Source organism: Oncorhynchus keta, chromosome 7 (genome assembly GCF_023373465.1).
Source record: "Oncorhynchus keta strain PuntledgeMale-10-30-2019 chromosome 7, Oket_V2, whole genome shotgun sequence".
NCBI classification, from domain to species: Eukaryota; Metazoa; Chordata; class Actinopteri; order Salmoniformes; family Salmonidae; genus Oncorhynchus; species Oncorhynchus keta.
Window position 1 is genome coordinate 21,830,355 of NC_068427.1, and position 18,384 is coordinate 21,848,738.

The window sequence follows — 18,384 nt, forward strand, 5'->3', positions numbered from 1 at the left end:
GTTCTGTTATGCAAGACAGACAGAAGTGGAGCAGGCTTCAAAGTGAATGGCAAAGCAGCCTTTCCCCCAGCTCACTTTGCTGTTCACGCATGTCATTCCATCTGTCCCCCAATCCCTCCCTGTCTCCTTCCACCTCTCTCTCTACCCGTCTCTGTTTTTCTCGCCCTCGTCCTCTCTTTCCCCCTTTCTCATCCTCTATCTCCGTTCTCCCCCATTTCACCTTTCTCTCTATTACTCTGTATACCTTATCTTCCAACACCCCCCCTCTCTCTTTCCCGTCTCTCTTCCCCCTCTCTCTCCCATCTCTTTCTCTCTCCCTCTCGCTCTTTTCCCGTGAAATCGCTATACAGTGTAAGTCCAATGCATCATTCTCAACACAATCATATGGTAAAAGGGAACAGAAGTGGTCTTCTGACAACTTCCACTAATCCTAACCACCTTCCCCTTCCTCCTCCCCTCTCCCCAGACATATGGTTGGTCACAAGGCCCTTCTAACCACCTTCCCCTTCCTCCTTCCCTCTCCCCAGACATATGGTTGGTCACAAGGCCCTTCTAACCACCTTCCCCTTCCTCCTTCCCTCTCCCCAGACATATGGTTGGTCATAAGGCCCTTCTAACCACCTTTCCCTTCCTCCTCCCCTACCCCAGACATATGGTTGGTCATAAGGCCCTTCTAACCACCTTCCTCCTCCCCTCTCCCCAGACATATGGTTGGTCATAAGGCCCTTCTAACCACCTTCCTCCTCCCCTCTCCCCAGACATATGGTTGGTCATAAGGCCCTTCTAACCACCTTCCTCCTCCCCTCTCCCCAGACATATGGTTGGTCATAAGGCCCTTCTAACCACCTTCCTCCTCCCCTCTCCCCAGACATATGGTTGGTCATAAGGCCCTTCTAACCACCTTCCCCTTCCTCCTCCCCTCTCCCCAGACATATGGTTGGTCATAAGGCCCTTCTAACCACCTTCCCCTTCCTCCTCCCCTACCCCAGACATATGGTTGGTCATAAGGCCCATCTAACCACCTCCCCCTTCCTCCTTCCCACTCCCCAGACATATGGTTGGCCATAAGGCCCTTCTAACCACCTTCCCCTTCCTCCTCCCCTCTCCCCAGACATATGGTTGGCCATAAGGCTCTTCTAACCACCTTCCCCTTCCTCCTCCCCTCTCCCCATACTTATGGTTGGCCATAAGGCCCATCTAACCACCTTCCCCTTCCTCCTTGCCACTCCCCAGACATATGGTTGGCCATAAGGCCCTTCTAATCACCTTCCCCTTCCTCCACCCCTCTCCCCAGACATATGGTTGGCCATAAGGCCCTTCTAACCACCTTCCCCTTCCTCCTCCCCTCTCCCCAGACATATGGTTGGCCATAAGGCCCTTCTAACCACCTTCCCCTTCCTCCTCCCCTCTCCCCAGACATATGGTTGGCCATAAGGCCCTTCTAACCACCTTCCCCTTCCTCCTCCCCTCTCCCCAGACATATGGTTGGTCATAAGGCCCTTCTAATAACCACCTCCCCCTTCCTCCTTCCCTCTCCCCAGACATATGGTTGGCCATAAGGCCCTTCTAACCACCTTCCCCTTCCTCCTTCCCTCTCCCCAGATATATGGTTGGCCATAAGGCCCTTCTAACCACCTTCCCCTTCCTCCTCCCCTCTCCCCAGACATATGGTTGGCCATAAGGCCCTTCTAACCACCTTCCCCTTCCTCCTTCCCTCTCCCCAGACATATGGTTGGCCATAAGGCCCTTCTAACCACCTTCCCCTTCCTTCCTTCCTTTATATATCCCTCCCTCCCTTCCTCACCCCTTTATATATCCCTCCCTCCCTCTCACCTTTATATATCCCTCCCTCTCACCTTTATATATCCCTCCCTCCCTCTCACCTTTATATATCCCTCCCTCTCCCCTTTATATATCCCTACTTCCCTCCCTCCCTCCCTCTCCCCTTTATATATCCCTCCTTCCCTCCCTCCCTCTCCCCTTTATATATCCCTCCCTCCCTTCCTCACCCCTTTATATATCCCTCCCTCTCACCTTTATATATCCCTCCCTCCCTCTCACCTTTATATATCCCTCCCTCTCCCCTTATATATCCCTCCTTCCCTCCCTCCCTCTCACCTTTATATATCCCTCCCTCTCACCTTTATATATCCCTCCCTCTCACCTTTATATATCCCTCCCTCCCTCTCACCTTTATATATCCCTCTCTCTCCCCTTTATATATCCCTCCCTCCCTTCCTCACCACTTTATATATCCCTGCCTCCCTCTCACCTATTATATATCCCTCCCTCCCTCTCCCCTTTATATATCCCTCCTTCCCTCCCTCCCTCTCCCCTTTATATATCCCTCCCTCCCTGACCCCTTTATATATCCCTCCCTCTCACCTTTATATATCCCTCCCTCTCACCTTTATATATCCCTCCCTCTCACCTTTATATATCCGTCCCTCTCCCCTTTATATATCCCTCCCTCCCTCTCTCTCCCCTTTATATATCCCTCCCTCTCCCCTTTATATATCCCTCTCTCCCTTTTATATATCCCTCCCTCTCCCATTTATATATCCACTCCTCTCCCCTTTATATATCCCCCCTCCCTCTCCCCTTTATATATCCTTCCCTCCCTCTCTCTCCCCTTTATATATCCCTCCCTCTCCCCTTTATATATCCCTCTCTCTCCCCTTTATATATCCCTCCCTCCCTCCCTCCCTCTCCCCTTTATATATCCACCCCTCTCCCCTTTATATATCCCCCCCTCTCTCTCCCCTTTATATATCCCTCCCTCCCTCTCTCTCCCCTTTATATATCCCTCCCTCTCCCCTTTATATATCCCTCTCTCTCCCCTTTATAGATCCCTCCCTCCCTCTCCCCTTTATATATCCCTCCCTCCCTCTCTCTCCCCTTTATATATCCCTCCCTCTCCCCTTTATATATCCCTCTCTCTCCCCTTTATATATCCGTCCCTCTCCCCTTTATATATCCCTCCCTCCCTCTCTCTCCCCTTTATATATCCCTCCCTCTCCCCTTTATATATCCCTCTCTCCCCTTTATATATCCCTCCCTCTCCCTCCCTCTCCCATTTATATATCCACCCCTCTCCCCTTTATATATCCCCCCTCCCTCTCCCCTTTATATATCCTTCCCTCCCTCTCTCTCCCCTTTATATATCCCTCCCTCTCCCCTTTATATATCCCTCTCTCTCCCCTTTATATATCCCTCCCTCCTTCCCTCCCTCTCCCCTTTATATATCCCTCTCTCTCACCTTTATATATCCCTCCCTCTCCCCTTTATATATCCCTCTCTCTCCCTTTATATATCCGTCCCTCTCCCCTTTATATATCCCTCCCTCCTCTCTCTCCCCTTTATATATCCCTCCCTCTCCCCTTTATATATCCCTCTCTCTCCCCTTTATATATCCGTCCCTCTCCCCTTTATATATCCCTCCCTCCCTCTCTCTCCCCTTTATATATCCCTCCCTCTCCCCTTTATATATCCCTCTCTCCCCTTTATATATCCCTCCCTCTCCCTCCCTCTCCCATTTATATATCCACCCCTCTCCCCTTTATATATCCCCCTCCCTCTCCCCTTTATATATCCTTCCCTCCCTCTCTCTCCCCTTTATATATCCCTCCCTCTCCCCTTTATATATCCCTCTCTCTCCCCTTTATATATCCCTCCCTCCTTCCCTCCCTCTCCCCTTTATATATCCCTCTCTCTCACCTTTATATATCCCTCCCTCTCCCCTTTATATATCCCTCTCTCTCCCCTTTATATATCCGTCCCTCTCCCCTTTATATATCCCTCCCTCCCTCTCTCTCCCCTTTATATATCCCTCCCTCTCCCCTTTATATATCCCTCTCTCCCCTTTATATATCCCTCCCTCTCCCTCCCTCTCCCATTTATATATCCACCCCTCTCCCCTTTATATATCCCCCCTCCCTCTCCCCTTTATATATCCTTCCCTCCCTCTCTCTCCCCTTTATATATCCCTCCCTCTCCCTCCCTCTCCCATTTATATATCCACCCCTCTCCCCTTTATATATCCCCCCTCCCTCTCCCCTTTATATATCCCTCTCTCCCCTTTATATATCCCTCCCTCTCCCTCCCTCTCCCATTTATATATCCACCCCTCTCCCCTTTATATATCCCCCCCTCCCTCCCCCTTTATATATCCTTCCCTCCCTCTCTCTCCCCTTTATATATCCCTCCCTCTCCCCTTTATATATCCCTCTCTCTCCCCTTTATATATCCCTCCCTCCTTCCCTCCCTCTCCCCTTTATATATCCACCCCTCTCCCCTTTATATATCCCCCCCTCTCTCTCCCCTTTATATATCCCTCCCTCCCTCTCTCTCCCCTTTATATATCCCTCCCTCTCCCCTTTATATATCCTTCCCTCCCTCTCTCTCCCCTTTATATATCCCTCCCTCTCCCCTTTATATATCCCTCTCTCTCCCCTTTATATATCCCTCCCTCCCTCCCTCCCTCTCCCCTTTATATATCCACCCCTCTCCCCTTTATATATCCCCCCCTCTCTCTCCCCTTTATATATCCCTCCCTCCCTCTCTCTCCCCTTTATATATCCCTCCCTCTCTCTCCCCTTTATATATCCCTCCCTCTCCCCTTTATATATCCCTCCCTCCCTCTCTCTCCCCTTTATATATCCCTCCCTATTATTATTATATATTATATTATTATTTATATATCCCTCCCTCTCCCCTTTATATATCCCTCCCTCTCCCATTTATATATCCCTCCCTATTATTATTATATATTATATTATTATTTATATATCCCTCCCTCTCCCATTTATATATCCACCCCTCTCCCCTTTATATATCCCCCTCCCTCTCCCTTTATATATCCTTCCCTCCCTCTCTCTCCCCTTTATATATCCCTCCCTCTCCCCTTTATATATCCCCCCCTCTCTCTCCCCTTTATATATCCCTCCCTCCCTCCCTCCCTCCCTCTCCCCTTTATATATCCACCCCTCTCCCCTTTATATATCCCCCCTCTCTCTCCCCTTTATATATCCCTCCCTCCCTCTCTCTCCCCTTTATATATCCCTCCCTCTCTCTCCCCTTTATATATCCCTCCCTCTCCCCTTTATATATCCCTCCCTCCCTCTCTCTCCCCTTTATATATCCACCCCTCTCCCCTTTATATATCCCTCCCTCTCTCTCCCCTTTATATATCCCTCCCTCCCTCTCCCCTTTATATATCCCTCTCTCTCCCCTTTATATATCCCTCTCTTTCCCCTTTATATATCACTCTCTCCCCCTTATATATCCCTCCCTCTCCCCTTTATATATCCCTCCATCTCCCCTTTATATATCCCTCCCTCTCCCCTTTATATACCCCTCTCTCTCCCCTTTATATATCCCTCCCTCTCCCCTTTATATATCCCTCCATCTCCCCTGTATATATCCCTCCCTCTCCCCTTTATATATCCCTCCCTCCCTCTCCCCTTTATATATCCCTCCCTCTCCCCTTTATATATCCCTCCCTCTCCCCTTTATATATCCCTCCCTCTCCCCTTTATATATCCCTCCCTCTCCCCTTTATATATCCCTCCCTCTCCCCTTTATATATCCCTCCCTCCCTCTCCCCTTTATATATCCCTCCCTCTCCCCTTATATATCCCTCCCTCTCCCTTTATATATCCCTCCCTCTCCCCTTATATATCCCTCCCTCCCTCCCCTTTATATATCCCTCCCTCCCTCTCCCCTTTATATATCCCTCCTCTCCCCTTTATATATCCCTCCTCTCCCTTTATATATCCCTCCCTCTCCCCTTTATATATCCCTCTCTCTCCCCTTTATATATCCCTCCCTCTCCCCTTTATATATCCCTCCCTCTCCCCTTTATATATCCCTCCATCTCCCCTTTATATATCCCTCCCTCTCCCCTTTATATATCCCTCCCTCTCCCCTTTATATATCCCTCCCTCTCCCCTTTATATATCCCTCCCTCTCCCCTTTATATATCCCTCCCTCTCCCCTTTATATATCCCTCCCTCTCCCCTTTATATATCCCTCCCTCTCCCCTTTATATATCCCTCCCTCTCCCCTTTATATATCCCTCCCTCTCCCCTTTATATATCCCTCCCTCTCCCCTTTATATATCCCTCCCTCCCCCTTTATATATCCCTCCATCTCCCCTTTATATATCCCTCCCTCCCTTTATATATCCCTCTCCCCTTTATATATCCCCTCTCCCCTTTATATATCCCTCCCTCTCCCCTTTATATATCCTCTCCTCCCCCTTTATATATCCCTCCATCTCCCCTTTATATATCCCTCCCTCTCCCCTTTATATATCCCTCCCTCTCCCCTTTATATATCCCTCCCTCTCCCCTTTATATATCCCTCCCTCCCTCTCCCTTTATATATCCCTCCCTCTCCCCCTTTATATATCCCTCCCTCTCCCCTTTATATATCCCTCCTCTCCCCTTTATATATCCCTCCCTCTCCCTTTATATATCCCTCCCTCTCCCCTTTATATATCCCTCCCTCTCCCCTTTATATATCCCTCCCATCTCCCCTTTATATATCCCTCCCCTCCCCTTTATATATCCCTCCATCTCCCCTTTATATATCCCTCCCTCTCCCCTTTATATATCCCTCCTCTCCCCTTTATATATCCCTCCCTCTCCCCTTTATATATCCCTCCCTCTCCCCTTTATATATCCCTCCATCTCCCTTTATATATCCCTCCTCTCCCCTTTATATATCCCTCCATCTCCCTTTATATATCCCTCCCTCTCCCCTTTATATATCCCTCCCTCTCCCCTTTATATATCCCTCCTCTCCCCTTTATATATCCCTCCCTCTCCCCTTTATATATCCCTCCATCTCCCTTTATATATCCTCCCTCTCCCTTTATATATCCCTCCATCTCCCCTTTATATATCCCTCCATCTCCCCTTTATATATCCCTCCCTCCCCTTTATATATCCCTCCCTCTCCCCTTTATATATCCCTCCCCCTCCCTCCCCTTTATATATCCCTCCCTCTCCCCTTTATATATCCCTCCCTCCCCTTTATATATCCCTCCCTCTCCCCTTTATATATCCCTCCTCTCCCCTTTATATATCCCTCCCTCTCCCCTTTATATATCCCTCCATCTCCCCTTTATATATCCCTCCCTCTCCCCTTTATATATCCCTCCCTCTCCCCTTTATATATCCCTCCTCTCCCCTTTATATATCCCTCCCTCTCCCCTTTATATATCCCTCCATCTCCCTTTATATATCCCTCCATCTCCTTTATATATCCCTCCCTCTCCCCTTTATATATCCCTCCCTCTCCCTTTATATATCCCTCCCTCCCTCCCTTTTATATATCCCTCTCTCTCCCTTTATATATCCCTCCATCTCCCCTTTATATATCCCTCCATCTCCCCTTTATATATCCCTCCCTCTCCCCTTTATATATCCCTCCCTCTCCCCTTTATATATCCCTCTCTCTCCCCTTTATATATCCCTCCATCTCCCCTTTATATATCCCTCCCTCTCCCCTTTATATATCCCTCCATCTCCCCTTTATATATCCCTCCCTCTCCCCTTTATATATCCCTCTCTCTCCCCTTTATATATCCCTCCATCTCCCCTTTATATATCCCTCCATCTCCCCTTTATATATCCCTCCCTCTCCCCTTTATATATCCCTCCCTCTCCCCTTTATATATCCCTCTCTCCCCCCTTTATATATCCCTCCCTCTCCCCTTTATATATCCCTCTCTCTCCCCTTTATATATCCCTCCATCTCCCCTTTATATATCCCTCCATCTCCCCTTTATATATCCCTCCCTCTCCCCTTTATATATCCCTCTCTCTCCCCTTTATATATCCCTCCCTCTCCCTTTATATATCCCTCCCTCCCTCTCCCCTTTATATATCCCTCCCTCTCCCCTTTATATATCCCTCTCTCTCCCCTTTATATATCCCTCCATCTCCCCTTTATATATCCCTCCCTCTCCCCTTTATATATCCCTCCATCTCCCCTTTATATATCCCTCCCTCTCCCCTTTATATATCCCTCCCTCTCCCCTTTACATATCCCTCTCTCTCCCCTTTATATATCCCTCCCTCTCCCCTTTATATATCCCTCTCTCTCCCCTTTACATATCCCTCTCTCTCCCCTTTACATATCCCTCTCTCTCCCCTTTATATATCCCTCCCTCTCCCCTTTATATATCCCTCCCTCTCCCCTTTACATATCCCTCTCTCTCCCCTTTATATATCCCTCTCTCTCCCCTTTATATATCCCTCTCTCTCCCCTTTATATATCCCTCCCTCTCCCCTTTATATATCCCTCCCTCTCCCCTTTACATATCCCTCTCTCTCCCCTTTATATATCCCTCTCTCTCCCCTTTATATATCCCTCTCTCTCCCCTTTACATATCCCTCTCTCTCCCCTTTATATATCCGTCCCTCTCCCCTTTATATATCCCTCCCTCTCCCCTTTACATATCCCTCTCTCTCCCCTTTATATATCCCTCTCTCTCCCCTTTATATATCCCTCTCTCTCCCCTTTATATATCCCTCTCTCTCCCCTTTATATATCCCTCCCTCTCCCCTTTATATATCCCTCTCTCTCCCCTTTATATATCCCTCCCTCTCCCCTTTATATATCCCTCCCTCTCCCCTTTATATATCCCTCCCTCTCCCCTTTATATATCCCTCTCTCTCCCCTTTACATATCCCTCTCTCTCCCCTTTATATATCCCTCTCTCCCCCTTTATATATCCCTCCCTCTCCCCTTTATATATCCCTCTCTCTCCCCTTTATATATCCCTCTCTCTCCCCTTTATATATCCCCCCATCTCCCCTTTATATATCCCTCTCTCTCCCCTTTATATATCCCTCCATCTCCCCTTTATATATCCCTCTCTCTCCCCTTTATATATCCCTCCATCTCCCCTTTATATATCCCTCCCTCTCCCCTTTATATATCCCTCCCTCTCCCCTTTATATATCCCTCCCTCTCCCCTTTATATATCCCTCTCTTTCCCTTTATATATCCCTCCCTCTCCCCTTTATATATCCCTCTCTCTCCCCTTTATATATCCCTCCATCTCCCCTTTATATATCCCTCCCTCTCCCCTTTATATATCCCTCCCTCTCCCCTTTATATATCCCTCCCTCTCCCCTTTATATATCCCTCCATCTCCCCTTTATATATCCCTCCCTCTCCCATTTATATATCCCTCCATCTCCCCTTTATATATCCCTCCATCTCCCCTTTATATATCCCTCCCTCTCCCCTTTATATATCCCTCTCTCCCCCTTTATATATCCCTCCCTCTCCCTTTATATATCCCTCCCTCTCCCTTTATATATCCCTCTCTCTCCCCTTTATATATCCCTCCCTCTCCCCTTTATATATCCCTCTCTCTCCCCTTTATATATCCCTCTCTCTCCCCTTTATATATCCCTCCCTCTCCCCTTTATATATCCCTCCATCTCCCCTTTATATATCCCTCCCTCTCCCCTTTATATATCCCTCCCTCTCCCCTTTATATATCCCTCCCTCTCCCCTTTATATATCCCTCTCTCTCCCCTTTATATATCCCTCCCTCTCCCCTTTATATATCCCTCTCTCTCCCCTTTATATATATCCCTCCATCTCCCCTTTATATATCCCTCCCTCTCCCCTTTATATATCCCTCCCTCTCCCCTTTATATATCCCTCCCTCTCCCCTTTATATATCCCTCCCTCTCCCCTTTATATATCCCTCTCTCTCCCCTTTATATATCCCTCCCTCTCCCCTTTATATATCCCTCCCTCTCCCCTTTATATATCCCTCCCTCCTCTCCCCTTTATATATCCCTCCCTCTCCCCTTTATATATCCCTCTCTCTCCCCTTTATATATCCCTCCCTCTCCCCTTTATATATCCCTCCCTCTCCCTATCTCCATCGCTCCCTCCCCCCCCCCCCTCACGCTCTCTCTCTCATCTCTCCCTCCTTATCATCTCCCTCCATCCTGTAGGGTCTGTGTAGCCATACTGTTAGCTCGTTAATCATTGGCCTCTACTATGGGCTCCACGCTCAGTGATTAATGACAAATGTTCACACGCTTAAACAGTTAGCTTTGTTTCGCAGCAACCCCAGTTCCCGTGGCATTTACTGTGGGTTACTTACCACTGGGTCTTCTTAGTGGGAACGGAATGATCCAGTACAGAGTGATGAGGCAGAAATCTCCAGAATGTTTCTAAAACCCATATGGGACCTGGGCAATTCAATTTCAATTCAGTCATGTGAAGAGGTTAATCGAAGAGAAAATCAATCAAAAGTTACATTTACGTTTAAGGAGGATTTCTCAATGCATAAATTCATTAATTCGATTTACTGAATTGATGGAGTTGAAATGAAATTGACCGCAACCCTTCACCAATATGGTTTTCACCGAGGACAAGCTGCACTGATCACAACTAGGGATGTGGTGGCATTGACATTTTGTCAGCAGGTGATTGTCAAGCAAATAACTGTCGGTCTCACTGTAATTGACCGTTAATTAAACCCATTTAGCATCTCCTGGCTTCCTACAAGACACTGATGCAGAACTTTGGAACATCTACCTTTTAAAAAGTCTAATACATCCATGTAATATAGTCTACACCTTCACAATAAATCCATGTAATATAGCCCACACCTTCACAATAAATCCATGTAATATAGCCTACACCTTCACAATAAATCCATGTAATATAGCCCACACCTTCACAATAAATCCATGTAATATAGTCTACACCTTCACAATAAATCCATGTAATATAGCCCACACCTTCACAATAAATCCATGTAATATAGCCCACACCTTCACAATAAATCCATGTATTATAGCCTACACCTTCCCAATACATCCATGTAATATAGCCTACACCTTCCCAATACATCCATGTAATATAGCCTACACCTTCACAATACATCCATGTAATATAGCCCACACCTTCCCAATACATCCATGTAATATAGCCTACACCTTCACAATATATCCATGTAATATAGCCTACACCTTCACAATATATCCATGTAATATAGCCTACACCTTCACAATAAATCCATGTAGTAGAGCCTACACCTTCACAATATATCCATGTAATATAGCCTACACCTTCACAATAAATCCATGTAATATAGCCCACACCTTCCCAATACATCCATGTAATATAGCCTACACCTTCCCAATACATCCATGTAATATAGTCTACACCTTCACAATATATCCATGTAATATAGTCTACACCTTCACAATAAATCCATGTAATATAGCCCACACCTTCCCAATACATCCATGTAATATAGCCTACACCTTCACAATATATCCATGTAATATAGCCTACACCTTCACAATATATCCATGTAATATAGCCTACACCTTCACAATAAATCCATGTAGTAGAGCCTACACCTTCACAATATATCCATGTAATATAGCCTACACCTTCACAATAAATCCATGTAATATAGCCTACACCTTCACAATAAATCCATGTAATATAGCCCACACCTTCCCAATACATCCATGTAATATAGCCTACACCTTCCCAATACATCCATGTAATATAGCCTACACCTTCCCAATACATCCATGTAATATAGCCTACACCTTCCCAATACATCCATGTAATATAGCCTACACCTTCCCAATACATCCATGTAATATAGCCTACACCTTCACAATACATCCATGTAATATAGCCTACACCTTCCCAATACATCCATGTAATATAGCCTACACCTTCCCAATACATCCATGTAATATAGCCTACACCTTCCCAATACATCCATGTAATATAGCCTACACCTTCACAATAAATCCATGTAATATAGCCTACACCTTCCCAATACATCCATGTAATATAGCCTACACCTTCCCAATACATCCATGTAATATAGCCTACACCTTCCCAATACATCCATGTAATATAGCCTACACCTTCCCAATACATCCATGTAATATAGTCTACACCTTCCCAATACATCCATGTAATATAGTCTACACCTTCCCAATAAATCCATGTGATATAGCCTACACCTTCCCAATAAATCCATGTAATATAGCCCACACCTTCCCAATAAATCCATGTAATATAGTCTACACCTTCCCAATAAATCCATGTGATATAGCCTACACCTTCACAATAAATCCATGTAATATAGCCTACACCTTCACAATAAATCCATGTAATATAGCCTACACCTTCCCAATACATCCATGTAATATAGCCCACACCTTCACAATAAATCCATGTAATATAGCCTACACCTTCCCAATAAATCCATGTAATATAGCCCACACCTTCCCAATAAATCCATGTAATATAGCCCACACCTTCCCAATACATCCATGTAATATAGCCCACACCTTCCCAATAAATCCATGTAATATAGCCCACACCTTCCCAATAAATCCATGTAATATAGCCCACACCTTCCCAATACATCCATGTAATATAGCCCACACCTTCCCAATACATCCATGTAATATAGCCCACACCTTCCCAATAAATCCATGTAATATAGCCCACACCTTCCCAATAAATCCATGTAATATAGCCTACACCTTCACAATAAATCCCTGATTTATTTTAGACAGGTCTAAAGCAGCATGATACGAAGAAAATGTAGTCCATTTCAGAAGAACAGAATAGCATACTGAGTTGTCCTTACGGTATGTTAGGTCCTGGTCTAGCTATAACATATGGCTGTGGGCTACACTAGTTCATTTAGCAGAAAAGATTTACTCATAATTTCCAGGCATTATGTTATACTATTTTATCAAATGAAGAATACAATTGAACAAAGCTCAATAAAACACAAAGGATATTTTCTCCAAAGGATTTGAGGGAGAGCACACATGCGGCTATTCTGTGTTGAGCAGTTAACAAATAAATAAGTACTCCTGAATGCTTCATTTAGAGTTATTAATGCAACTTTAGTTGTTCTACAAACGTTGGGCTATAAGTTTTGATTTTTAATACATTGTAATGCTGCATGATGCGACTCTATTGATGATTTGAAAAAAGTCTCTTGAAAGGCATGAGCTCTGCTTTGTTTTTTTTGTGCAGGCTGTACACACTTCATCAGTCTCTCATCCACAATTTGACAAGCACTTGATAATGCCTCGAATTTCACGGTGGCATCCCCTTGGTGCGGCCGTAATGCACCCAAAAAATCCATGTCTTTTGCAGCCAGTGGCCATTGCGCCCTTGGACCTCTCACTCACATGGCTCTCCATCACGAGATTGGGTCATTTTCACAGGCTACAAGTGAAGACAGACACATCGGGGACGCAGCTGCATCTTTTTCCAATTCCGAGGTGCATATTGAAAATATTGGAAGAATTATCCACATTTACTTTTCATCAGCCAACAAGATGAGTAGACCTAACAAACAGCAATCTACTATCCCCCATAGTACAAAAGCTGACCTATTCTATTCTGTGCGAGAAATAAATATTCCGAACATAGTCTGGGACAGTTGTGGGATGCGATAGATCCCAAATTAATACAACCACTAGCATCAAAAAACCTGTTTTATGCGATGTGGGTGACGCAGCAGATCAGAATGTTTAGCTTAAAATGTTGATAAACATTTGGCCACTTTAGTTGTGATACAAACCTTATCAAAACATATAGGCCTATGGGCCAGGCTACATGAGGTGTGATACTGACCTTATCAAAACATATAGGACTATGGGCCAGGCTACATGAGGTGTGATACTGACCTTATCAAAACATATAGGACTATGGGCCAGGCTACATGAGGTGTGATACTGACCTTATCAAAACATATAGGCCTATGGGCCAGGCTACATGAGGTGTGATACTGACCTTATCAAAACATATAGGCCTATGGGCCAGGCTAAATGAGGTGTGATACAAACCTTATCAAAACATATAGGCCTACGGGCCAGGCTACATGAGGTGTGCAACTATGATTAGAAAAAGTTGCAAAAAAAAGGCATTGTTTCTTATGCTGGGCATTATTCCCAAGTGATAATATATAATTCACAAGTGATAGGCTAATATAGTCACCCATCAGACTATTCTTGATTTAATCTTATCATTACATATACTAAATCATGTGTGTGTGTGACATTTGTTATGATTTAGAATGGACCATTATCATGCACCTGTATGGAAACAGGGGCATCGGGAAAACATACACGCCATTTATGCACTTAAATAGTGAATGGAGGACGCTTTTCCCCATGGTTTATTTTCATGCCAGCCACGTAGGTTATACTCTTGTTGTAAAGATAAGCAATGTGCTTAATATTAGGAAAATTGATAAATATAGTATGATTAGCTTATATAAAGCTGATGGGATCCTCCTCTTTTTGCATAGCCTATAGAGCAACAGGAGCTCATGGGCTCTCATGAAGTGTTTGATTCGATTTTAGATGACATTTGCATTGATGTCAGAGTGATTAGAGGGACAATAGAGCGCTGAGTACCAGGCAGTTAACAGGTTTGGTAGGATATTAATGACCATCAGCAGCATCAGAGCTTGGAGAAGCCTATTTACCGTGACTACACAGTCACATGGAATTTAACTGCCTTCATGACTGGTGACCGCAACAGCCCTAATCATAACCCTACACCTTTATAATGGAGCCCTCCATGAGACAAACCTCCTAACAAACAGCATGTATTAGCCAGACACAGCCAATGGTGAAATTGCATTCTAACCTTAACGCCCTGGAGTCAGTGATATAGATACATGCAGTTAGTTAATTAAAAACCACAATACCCTGATGGATTACATAGCATTAGAGAAGCACTGTGACTAGAGCAGGGACCGTCAACTAGATTCAGCCGCGGGCTCATTTTTTCTTGAGCGGATGGTCGGGCGCCAGGAACATAATTACAAATCATTAGTAGACTGTAAATTGACTGCAAGAAGCACAAACAGATATAATGTTTGACTAAAACATAATCATTTCAAACCTTGCTTACATTTGTATATGATCACCTTTACATAATTAAAATCACTTGGAGATGATTTCCTGGTCCTTTTACAGTCTTTTATGTCCGACAATAAAAAATAAAAATCTAAGAAAACATCTTTGCTCAGAAAACTTGTGGGGCCAAATAAAACCAGTTCATCACCCACCTCTCTCTCTCTCTCTCTCTCTCTCTCTCTCTATGCTATGGCCATAGTGTGATAGTTAATACAGTAAATTCTCTCTCATGTTCTCCCTCTGACAGATGCAACAAACACATGCATGCACACACACACGCACACAAATAGACACACTCCCTTCTCAAGTCAAGCGTGTACAAAGGACAACATAAACGAGAGTGGATGGAAGTGGTGCCTGAGCTGAAAACATAAAAATGGCGAGGCAGTGAGAGAGAAAGAAAAATGTAAAGAGTAATTTAGCGTGTGACTCGAACCCTGACCTTCAGCCAACAAGCTCTCACGGTCTCACTGGAGAATCTGACGCTTGTCCATTAACTTTAGGCATTAATGCCAAAGAGTTAAGGCTGCAATATGTAACTAAGAAGCGGTAGATCTGTTCTATGTGCGCTATTTCTTTGCTATTTCTATTGCTTCGTTAAGGTAAGGGATAGGGTTTACATTTCTTCATTTTTTAAAATAAGCCTAGCACTGGTATTGAACACGTGACACTCAGTGCCGGAGCTCGCTGCTTACGCCCATCCACCATCCCCGTCCACAACGCCCTAGCAAAAGCCTACTTGATGGTAGTAGCGCACACCATTGCCCATAATGACCGGTTATGAAGTAATCTCCTGATGTTCTGCTTATCAGGACGGACGTCTAATTTCACAGTGGATCTAGAGAAACCTGGCTGCTTCAGCAGCTAGCCAATTTCAGCTATCATCACAGAAACATGGCATGTCAGGTGTCACAGAAAGGTATGTGTGTGTGTTTTTGTGTGCGTGTGCGTGCGTGCCTGTGTGTGTGTGTGTGTGTGTGCGTGCGTGCGTGTGTGTGTGTGTGTGTGTGCGTGCGTGTGTGTGTGCATGTGTGCGTGCGTGCGTGTGTGTGCGTGCGTGCGTGCGTGTGCATGCGTGTGTGTGTGCGTGCGTGTGTGTTTGTGTGTGCGTGCGTGTGTGTGTGTGCGTACATGTGCGGCTAGGCTAGGCGAACCCGAACGAGTGTGATCCTACACTCCCTTAAAAGACATTTGCTTGTAAAATGAGAAAAAAAGCTCAACAGTACTGTTTGTCCATTTTGAGATGCCGTACACGGTATAGTGTACACTTCCTCAAAATGGTCAGAATTCATCTCAGACAACTCAAGAAATCTGTCATTCATTTTGACGTTTTTGCCGAGATCTTAGCTGTGCAATTTTACATCTGACTAAGATGTTTGGTGTTGTATTTCTCAATTAAAAAATCTGCATGAAAGCAAGTCGTCCCTTTATTGAATAGTCCCTACTGTTGACTCACCGACGAAGGGGCGTAGACCTCGACTTGCCTTCAGAACCTTCTGTGTACCCGAACAGCCCCCCAAAAACTAACCAAAGTCCAAAGCTAACAAATACGTCGTCATAATATACTGTATGCTCTCTGAAAGGTTTCAGCTGGGAAGCACATGGACGCCTTAAGGTTTGAGGGTTTATAGCGGTATAGCAGGGGGTCAGTTATTTCATATGTCCTTCATACTACACAATCATCAGAGCTCTGCTCTGCATACCTTGTAGTGTACGATAGTAGCATCATCACACCGAATAGTCCTACTGAACATCACGGCACATTTAGTCTCCACACAGCAGTTGTGTTGTTGAGCACAACACTTTTGTTCTATAGATGTGCTCTCCTCCTACTGGGGGGGGGATGACACTGCAGCACAGTGGGAGACTGTTGGTTACATCACACTGATGCCTCTGGAGCTCGGATAGACAGAGAGCAGGGAGAGCACGGGAGGGAGGGCGAGAGAGTGGGGGATGGGTGGGGGCTGTGCTGAGGGAATCCATACTGTAGCAGATCAAAGCTCTAGTGTTTTATAAGCTGGGGTATGTGTCAGTGTGTGTGTGTGTGTGTCAGGGAGGTGTGTGTGTGTGTCAGTGTGTGTGTGTGTGTCAGGGAGGTGTGTGTGTGTCAACCTCCCTCTATGCTTGTCGCAAATCCACCATTAAAGCACCATGGAAACCAGGGTAGTCAGCAAACTATGATTGTCCGTATATTTCTGATGAATGCCAAAGTGTGTATCATCAAAGTGTGTGTGTATGTGTGAAAAATGTATGACTGTGCTTCCAGATACAGGCCTCTTGACTGCTATCCTGTGTTGATGGAGCCTGGTCTGTGAAATAATGGAGTCTAATTCCTTTCCACTAGAGTGCTCCCATCTGCTGGCTTTGGGGGCTAGTAAAACCCTCAGTTACAATTATCCCACGCTTAGAGAGGACTGCACCGTTAGCGTGTGTGACCCACTCACTCCCACTACAAATGGTGCAAGGAGTGTGTGTGTGTGTGTGTGTGTGCGTGCGTGCGTGCGTGCGTGCGTGCGTGTGTGTGTGTGTGTGTGTGTGTGTGTGTGTGTGCGTGCGTGTGTGTGTATGTGTAGTTCTGGGTGGACTGCTGCGTGAGCGTGTGCGAATCTCTCACTCTCCTCCTCTGGGATAGCGAAACCATGACAAATCACAAAGGGTGAGAGAGAGAGAGAGAGAGAGAGAGAGAGAGAGAGAGAGAGAGAGAGAGAGAGAGAGAGAGAGAGAGAGAGAGAGAGAGAGAGAGAGAGAGAGAGAGAGAGAGAGAGAGAGAGAGAGAGAGAGAGAGAGAGAGAGAGAGAGAGAGAGAGAGAGAGAGAGAGAGAGAGAGAGAGAGAGAGAGAGAGAGAGAGAGAGAGAGAGAGAGAGAGGGAGAGCTATAGAGAGAGGGAGAGAGAGAGAGAGAGAGAGAGAGGGAGAGCTATAGAGAGAGGGAGAGAGAGAGACAGAGAGAGAGAGAATGTGTGTATGTTGTGGGGTGTGTGTGTGTTAGAGTGTGTCCCACTCCCTTCCCATCGGAATGTCTTCAGGGATGACGGAAGCTCCTCCAGGGACGTCACAGCATGAATCATTCCCCATATTCCTGGAAAGGCAATGTGGACTGCACCAACTCAACCCTGGGGGGGCAGACAGTTTATCTGCTGCTGCAGGTACAGTAGTGGTGGCAGTAGAGGTGGTGTTCTGGAGGAAGAGGGCATTATACAGCTAGTAATGTACAGTACAATCCCAAGTCCATTGACTGTAATGGAGGAGTAGCCAAGTCATCCCATATAGAAAATAACAGCAGTTCCAGATTTTGAGGTATAGTGGTTAGAGCTGGGGCCAAGAGGTTTTCGGAATACTTGCCCTGACTAGGAAAACTGTGTGTGCGTGTATGTATGTGTGTACCTATGTACAATGTGTGTGTGAGAGTGTGTTT

The 18,384-nt window shown here is 45.6% G+C and overlaps 2 protein-coding genes across 9 annotated transcripts in view; both read right to left on the minus strand.

The window, feature by feature from the left end:
- Positions 1-18,384, minus strand: part of il1rapl1a (interleukin 1 receptor accessory protein-like 1a) — a 402,960-nt gene that overhangs the window by 105,044 nt on the left and 279,532 nt on the right. The gene's annotated exons all lie outside the window — the stretch shown is intronic.
- LOC127931082 (uncharacterized) lies at positions 10,010-12,532 on the minus strand. Its single transcript, XM_052522251.1, has 4 exons — positions 12,501-12,532; positions 11,478-12,434; positions 10,950-11,180; positions 10,010-10,784 (listed from the first exon to the last, which is right to left on the minus strand). The coding sequence occupies exons 2-4, from the start codon at positions 12,346-12,348 to the stop codon at positions 10,591-10,593; spliced, it is 1,296 nt and encodes a 431-aa protein (XP_052378211.1). The 5' UTR covers positions 12,349-12,434; positions 12,501-12,532; the 3' UTR covers positions 10,010-10,590.